The sequence below is a fragment of the Rhea pennata genome, chromosome 2 (genome assembly GCF_028389875.1).
Source record: "Rhea pennata isolate bPtePen1 chromosome 2, bPtePen1.pri, whole genome shotgun sequence".
Classification (NCBI taxonomy): domain Eukaryota; kingdom Metazoa; phylum Chordata; class Aves; order Rheiformes; family Rheidae; genus Rhea; species Rhea pennata.
In genome coordinates, this window is record NC_084664.1 from 28,273,076 (window position 1) to 28,280,914 (window position 7,839).

At 59.7% G+C, this 7,839-nt stretch overlaps 1 protein-coding gene across 1 annotated transcript; it reads right to left on the reverse strand.

Annotated features, from left to right (window-relative positions):
• Positions 1-2,631: 2,631 nt before the first annotated feature.
• Positions 2,632-5,217, reverse strand: DLX5 (distal-less homeobox 5). The gene is made up of 3 exons (XM_062567761.1): positions 4,813-5,217; positions 3,445-3,629; positions 2,632-3,239 (listed from the first exon to the last, which is right to left on the reverse strand). Exons 1-3 carry the CDS (start codon positions 5,165-5,167, stop codon positions 2,913-2,915), a joined length of 867 nt encoding a protein of 288 aa, XP_062423745.1. The 5' UTR covers positions 5,168-5,217; the 3' UTR covers positions 2,632-2,912.
• Between the last annotated feature and the right edge of the window lie 2,622 nt (positions 5,218-7,839).

The window sequence follows — 7,839 nt, forward strand, 5'->3', positions numbered from 1 at the left end:
TAGCTGCAGCCGGCCGGGAGTCAGCTCTGTGTGTGTGTGTGTGTGTGTGTGAGAGAGAGAGCGTGTGTGTGTGTGTGTGTGTGTGTGTGTGTGTGTCAGGCCCTGCGGCTCAGCCCTGGAGCCGCTCGGCACCCACAGGAATGTGGCTCCTCTCGGCTCCCCGAGCTGCCCCGGCTCCACATGGAAGTGGCCGCCAGGAAAAGAGAAGGGAGGGGAAGAGGCGGGGGGGGGGGGGGTGTGGAGGGGAAGCAAAAAAAAAAAAAAAAAAAAAAAAAAATCCCAGAGCCAGCAATCCACCGAGCCCAAACCGAGCCTCACACAAAGGACAGTTCATCCCATCCCTCACCCGGGCAGCCGGGGGGGGGGCAAGGCCCGAATAAGACCAGCTCCCTCCGGCTGCCGCCCGGAGCACCGGGGTGCGCCCGCGGAGTGTGTGTGTAGGGGGGACAGGAGCGTCCCCATGGGCCCGGGGCTTTCTCGAGGTGGCGGGTGGCAGTAGTTCCTTGGGTGCAACCCTGTTGTCCCGAAATCCAGTGACCCCCTCCCCTCCCCGCTGGCAGCCCCGGCCAGGGGCATTTCCTAACGAGGCACCGCTATTCCCTCCTGCGAACAAGCTGTCCCCGAGCAGCACGCCGAGCTGGGAGGAAGAGGAGAAGCCCTCCTCGTATCGCAAGAAATTAAACACGGAGCAGGATGGACATGGACAGCAAGCTGAGCTGACTCGGCTGGCTCAGGGCAGGGGCCGGTGCCGGACCCCAGGCTCGCAGGCCTGATTCCCATCGCTGCAAATTCCCGTCCCTGCCCTGCATCCTGCCTGCCGGCTGCCCCCGGAGCTGCTCCTGCGCTGTCCGCCCGAGAGCCCTCCCTGCCCCTGCAGGTTACAATAACCGAAGAGCCCTAAAGCAGCTCTTCAAAGACAAGGGTAGGTGGACCGACCTGGGAAACAGACTTCCACTTCGTATGTCCGAATCTTTCTAAAAAGGCAACGAATTATGGGGAGCGGATGTAGTCTTGCAGGTACAAGAAAAAGATAAAGAAAAAAAATATAAAGAAAAAAAAAGCTTGTTTAGAGCAAAACGATGGAAAAAAAAACGAAGAAAATGGGAAGGTCGGGCTTTTTCCGCGAGGTGGAAGCTCGCAATAGAGACAAAGCCAAGCTTTGAAGCTACTCCGAAGAGTCTCAAAAACTCCCCGCAGCCTTGCAAGTGCGATCAGCAGGAACCGGTCGGCAGAGCCGCTCGGAGACCCGGCGAGCCGCGGGCCCCGGGCAGCGGCTCCGCGAGGGCGAGCGGCAGCCCCCGCCGCCGCGTCTCCGGCACCCACACAGCCCCCCCCGGCGTCCAGGGAGAAGTTTTACCGAACAAACTGGTCTATTGTACTGCAAGTCGTTTACCAACCCCCAAACCTGTTACAAAACAGCAACCCTGGGTTTCTTTCTTTGAGAAAAAACACACACACACACACACACACGCACACGCACACCAAACATGGCAGACGGGAGCGGAGAGGGAAGGAGGGGGAGGGCAGCGGGGAGGAAGACTAGAGACAGGTAAGGGCGCCGCAGGGTACAGAGCGTGCCTTTTCAGGCCTCCTCTCCCAGCCCTGCAAGCGCTCTCCCTGCGATCCTCGGATGACAGGATGCTTTTTTCTTTTTTCTTTTTTTTTTTTTTTTTTTATCTCGGGGATCCTTCAAGCGAAGCCTTTGTCCCATTTACTGCCGCCGTTTTCCCCCTGCGCGGCCGTGCGCTTCCAGCGTGCTTCCCTGCTCCCGGCGCCGTGTCTCTGTGCCGCAGACAGGGCGCCGTGGGGCAGCGGGGGGAGCCGGGCGCGGGGGCTGCGGGGGGAGAGGGCGAGGGCGCCCCACCAGCCCCGCACCGGCCCCGCACCAGCCGCCGCGGGGCGGGCAGCTGACGGCCCGGTGCTCTCCCTGCAAATAGCGCGCATATCAATATGTGTATATATATATATATAAAAAGGTACCTCTATATAGTCCCTCCTTCAGACGCAACGGCTGGCGATCGCCTGAGCCCGCCACAGGCTTTTAACAGGAACAAGGGGAGCGGGGCCCTCATTTTATCCTTTTCTCCTATTTAGTGGCTCCCTTTGACGGAAACGTAATTTGTATAATTACCCGAGCGCACACGGGCGACTGATGGGCTGTGGAGTGTGCAGCTCTCGACGCTAATTGCTCTCAGGAAAGGATTCAGGGCGGCTTAAGGCGAGAGATTTGCTTGCTGGCATTAGGAGGGCCAGCTTTCGGCTCGTCTTAAACCACTGCGGGTTAAGGTGTGCACACTCTTGGAAAAAAGCCCCTTTTCCAGAGGGAAAGCGCCGCTGGCCTTTTAGCTTTTGCGTGTGGACTTACAAGGGTCAGATCCTGCCCGCCTGCACGGATCGCCATGGCCCGGCTGGTCTCAGCAAACGTCTGCACGTGAAAGGACAGCTTGCAGGATCGGGCCCCTCCGAACCGCTCGTTTCCCTCTCTCTCTGCAAACAAAACCGGGATTATTTTCTCTCTCTTTTTAATAGAAGTAGGGGTAATTTGGAAATGTCTCTCGTGGTCGAAATAATTTTATTTTATTCAGAATATACAGTTTAATTCCTCTATCTACAATTATTTACAGGGTTAAAATAACATTGAAAAAAGTCTCTGGAAAAGTTGAGGTCATAGATTTCAAGGCACCATTGATAGTGTCCACAGCTGAGCCAAAAAAGTCCGTATTGTATAAAAAAAGGTTTTCCTTTGAAATGCAATAAGTTACATGCACAAGCTTTACACATTTTAATCTTTTCGTTTGTTTTGTTTCCCTTTAAAAATCCCCCATATGCATTCCTTTCGTTATTATTCCTTAACAGTAAAACACAGGAGTCCAAGGAACAAAAATAATAATAATAATAATAAAGGTCAGATTCTAATAAATTGTCCCAGAGGCCAGCGCTAACGGGTGCTGTAGGGAGCCGTGGGGTTGGAGGTGGGAGTTGATGGCGTTGGCAGCGGGGTACCAGGAAGCGGAGCTCTCCAGGTAGCTGGATGCAGAGGATGGGTTGGAGTTTGGAGGGTGAGCGTGGGCATGATGGCTGAGGGAACGGGAAGAGCCCTGAGGTTCCCAAACCGCAGGCGACTGTGGAGAGTTGCAGGCCATGGGGTCGCTGGAGCTGGGGCTGTGCTCCGGGGGCATTTCCCCGTTCTTCATGATCTTCTTGATCTTGGATCTTTTATTCTGGAACCAGATTTTCACCTGGGAGGGAGGCGGGAGGAGAAGAGAGGAGCAGGAGGGAAACCAACATGGTGAGCGGCGGCCGGGCAAGGAGACGCTCCGCCGATGCGGGCGCTGACACAGACCCGTTCCCCCAGCCCCATCCCGCCCTCCCCGGCTGCCGCCCGCAGCGGCAGCGCCGAGCGCCGCCGGGCCGGGCCGGGCCGGGCCGGGCCGGGCGCGGTACCTGTGTCTGCGTGAGTCCCAGCGAGGCGGCCAGCTCGGCACGCTCGGGCAGGGCGAGGTACTGAGTCTTCTGAAACCTCCTCTGCAACGCCGCCAGCTGAAAGCTGGAATAAATAGTCCGGGGTTTGCGCACTTTCTTTGGTTTGCCGTTCACCATCCTCACCTCGGGCTCCGCCACCTCCTTCTCTGCACGGGCGCAAGAGCGGGAGAGAGACAGAGACGGAGACGTTAAGGCGCGGGCCCCGGCTCCGCGCAGCGCAGCTTGCGCCGGCGGCGGCGACCCGCCCGCGGGCAGGGCCGGGCCGCGCAGCGGCGCCGTCGCGCCGGGCCCCCGCGGCTCCTCCGCGGGCCTCCGCCCGCCGCCGCGGCGCGCGCGGCTCGCGGGCCCCGCGCAGCCTCAGCGGGCGCGCAGGCCCGCGGCCCCTCCGCGCCGGCTTTGCCCGCCGTCCTCCTCCTCCTCCTGCGAGGAGCGGCGGGCGCAGAGGCCCCGGCTTGGCTCTGGGGCCCCTCCGCGGCCGCGCAGGGCCGCCGAGCGAACTGCCTGGGAGGGCAGGCAGGGCGGCGGCGCCGAGCGCGCAGCGGGAGCGCGGAGCGGCGGGGACGCGGGTCCTGGCCGAGTTACGCGTGCCCGGCTAGGAGAAACCCGGCGCGGCGCGGGGACCTTTCCGCAACCGCTGAGCGCTGCTCCGCACGCCCTCTCCTGCCCTCCGCCGCCGCCGGCGTATCCGCAAGCCCTGCCGCGACCGCACTCATCCCGAGCCAAGCTCCGGGCGCTTGGCTGGCGCTTGGGAATCCCCCCCCCCCCCTTTTTTTTTAAACAACACTTACAAAGAAGTAAAAGGAAAGCTCTGAAAATGCGGTGCTTTCTGCTGAAAAAATCTCCCGGTTTTCCAGCCCTGCCACGGCTGGGCTCCCCCTCCCAGTCTCCTCCCCCGCCTCTCCAGCACAGGGGAAGGAAACTTTCTTTGCCACCGCGAACCTGAGTTTGAGACACACAACAAGGCTCGGCTATATTTTCCCCTCTTCCTGCGGGGGGAAGGAGGAGGGAAGCAGCCGTGGGGGGCCCGGGGCAACTGAGAGACGTTTGCTTCTCTAAAGGACTAGCTCTTTCCGAGATTTCTGTTTTGGATCGCGCGGGCTGATTTCGGGGTCAGGAAAACTAGATTCAGCTTCCATTTTTTTCCTTACTTTTTTTCTTCGTTTTTTTTTTTTTTTTTTTTTTTTTTTCCAACTCTTTCCCCTCCTCGTGGTCAGGGAAGGCTCCGTCCCCGCCGTCTGCGGAAAAGGGAAAGGAGCTCTGCCGCGCCCCCCTCTCCCACCCTGCGGCCGCACTGCGCGCCCCCCGAGCCCCTCTCTCCCCGGCTCTCACCTGGCTGGTTGGCAGAGCTCTGGACCCGGTTGTAAGCCCCGCTGTACTGGTGGTACGGGCTGGCGTAGCTGTAGTCTGCATAGGCTTTGGCAGGATAGTTCCCAGCAGACCCATTCATGCCGTGGTACTGATACTGGTAAGGGTTGAGCGCTTTGCCGTAGGAAGCCGAGGTAGGCGAGCAGTAGCCGTGCGGGGCTCCCCCCGTGGGGCTGTAGTAGTCGGAATCCGTAGCCGAGGACTCGGGTAAAGTTGGAGATTCCTGAGACGGATGGTGCATGGTTGCAGCCGTCTGAAAAGGAGCCTGGAAGTCGCCGGATCTGATGTTGGGGACCCTTCTGTCAAATACTCCTGTCATAGCTCGGAGCCAGCTGCTCGCTGGGGCTGGCTGCTGGGGCTGCTCGGGTCTAAGCAGACATGTCTGGGGGAGGAGGCTGAGGCTCTGAGTCTCTGTGTCTGTCTCCGGCAGACTGCTGGCTGGGGCGCAGCATAGGCTTGGTTAAATCCTTAATTGCGCTCTTACGCACAGCAGGGTGGATCGGGTTCCATTGGCCAGAGCAATCAGGAGCAGCGACACCCTAACTCGTCCAACTAGTTTAGCACAACAAAGCTTTGGCTTAAAAAAAAAAAAGAAAAAAGAAAAAAAAAAGAAAAAAGAAAAAAAAGGGAAAAAAAGTCCCATTCAGGCTCTTTTAAAGTGAATACCAACAGCAATATCCAAACCATAACACCGCGACCGGGAGGTTCCCAGCTCCCCCCTTCCAGCCGGCGAGAAGCAGGGTCCCGGGTCCCGGCCCCGCCGTCCCACGCCGCCCGCGCCGCGGGGGCGGACCGGTGCCCCGCACCTCTCCGGGGAGGGCTACAGGCAGGGGGCTCCGATCTGGCGGCCGGTCCTCTGGCTACGTTGATCGCTTGGAAATAACGCGCCAGGCACTCCTGATTCCCAATGCGATTGCTGATTTGGTGGCAATAACCATTAGCGTCTAACTGAGGTTGTTTCACTCGGATTGTTCTTCCTCTCCTGGGGGACGTGGTCCGGAACCTCTGCATTAAATAAAGCAAATCGCTTTACCCCCAAAAAATCTTGAATTATAGTTACATCATTTCCTGCATCGAAGATGTTAGCACGGCCCATACCCAGGCAGGAGTCCCCCAGCACAACTCCCCGCTGCAGAGGTGTGCGTGCGGGGAGCTGTTGCGGGGGGGGGGGGGGGGGGCTGATGGCACTGTACGCCTAAGACACCCCCTCCTGGCCGTATTTTGCGAAGGGCGTCCAGGCTTTGGCACGATCCCGTGTGCAGAGGCCCCCCCGGGGCTGCAGTGGCCTGCCCAGCGCCGCCGCGGCAGCCCCGCAGCCCGCCCCGACGGGGCTGCCCGGCGATGCTCGCCGCCCGGCAGCGGCTCCGGCGTCGGCGCTGAGCGCAGACGCGCATCGCCACGGCAGCCGCTACCGAGCCAGCCGAGGTGAAACCCCACCCCGAGTCACACTCACGCGTGGGCCAAAGCACCGGCAGAGCGCCGTTGGGCTTTGCCACTCCGAGGCCAGTTTCGCCCGAGAAGTGGCTGGCGGGACGGTTCCGTCCGCAGCCGCCCGCGGCACCCCACGCGCGCCGAGAAAGGGCTGTGAGCCGACTCCCACCCCCGACAAAGCGGCCGCCCCACGACCCCGTTTTCCGTGACCAGCTATGCGGCCTGGGGCCCAGGCGATCGGCTCCGCGGCGAGGAGCAGCCTGCGCAGCCCCTCGGCCCTCCGCGCAGCGCTGCGCAGGGATGGCGCAGCTCCGCGGCCGCGGCCGAGACGGGGCGAGCTGCGCTCGCGTAATGCCCGTCCCCAAAGATTTTACAGCAAGACTGCAAAAAATGGATCAGATTTTACTAGACACCGAGGAAAAATAAAAGGCTGTTTTCGGTGACCTGGAGTTGTCAAATTTTCTGAAGTTGTTTACTCTCCAGATTTAGACTGTTTGCTCAGCGAAGATCTCCTAGCCAGCTGGGTAACACTTGTAACACAACCACGTATGTTGTACTTATTGTTTGCTTTGGAAATGTCCACAGCTCATATAAAATCACATTAAACAAATCCCTAACTATTTCATTATATGAATCACTTCAATCCATTAGAAATATCTTTACTCCCCTCCTTTTTTCTTTCTTTTTTGTTTTTTTCAAAGAGGGGAACCGAAGAGGGATATGTTTACCACTGGCGAGGTGGGAAATAACTTTATCAAAGCGTCTAATTTGCGTCCAGCTGGAAGGGACGGTGGAGGTTTTAAACAGATGAAGGGAGGAGGGGGGGGGGCGAGCCCGTTTGTGCCGTAAATTGCAGAGCACCGCACTCAACGCGCCCGGGCAGGACGGTGGCGTTGGAAAGGAGAAAGCCCGAGCGGACCCGGGCGCTGGTGCCGGGGCGGCTCCGCGGCCGGGCCAGCCCGGCGCGCTGCGTGAGCGCAAGGCGGCAAGTTTGCTCCCGTCTTACCCAGGATAGAGGGAAGGAGAAAGTTTCGATAATAATAATAATAAATAATAATAAATAATCCACCAGATATAAACACAAAAGCCCCAAGCTGTTTTTTTTTTTCAAAAGACCTCCGCAGCCACCGCCGTCCGCGCGCGGATTGCGGAGCGGAGGGCGTGCAAACCCGCCTGCTTGCGGGTTTCCTGCCCCCCATCTCTACCAGCCCGAACCCGATTTTCTGGACTTTCGGCTGTTTTTTTCCCCCAGCGCTTTTTTATTTAACACATCCGGTGGGGAGAGAGCGCATTTTGCAAGGAGCCGGAGTCTGTTTTCCATTGCACAATACGGTCATTGTTTATCAGCACATGCTCCGGGGACGGAGGGAGGCTGCGCGGGGCCCCCGCGCCGCGGCCGTGTGGGGCCGACGCCGCAGCGCCGCGGAGGACGCGCGGGGGACGCGCGGCCGGCGCCGGGCCCCGCGCTCCCGCCGCCGCCCCGCGCCGTGCCCGTGACAAGAGCGCCACGGCGCGGCCGCCCGCCGCGCAGCACCGCGCCGCGCCGCCCCCCGCCGCGCT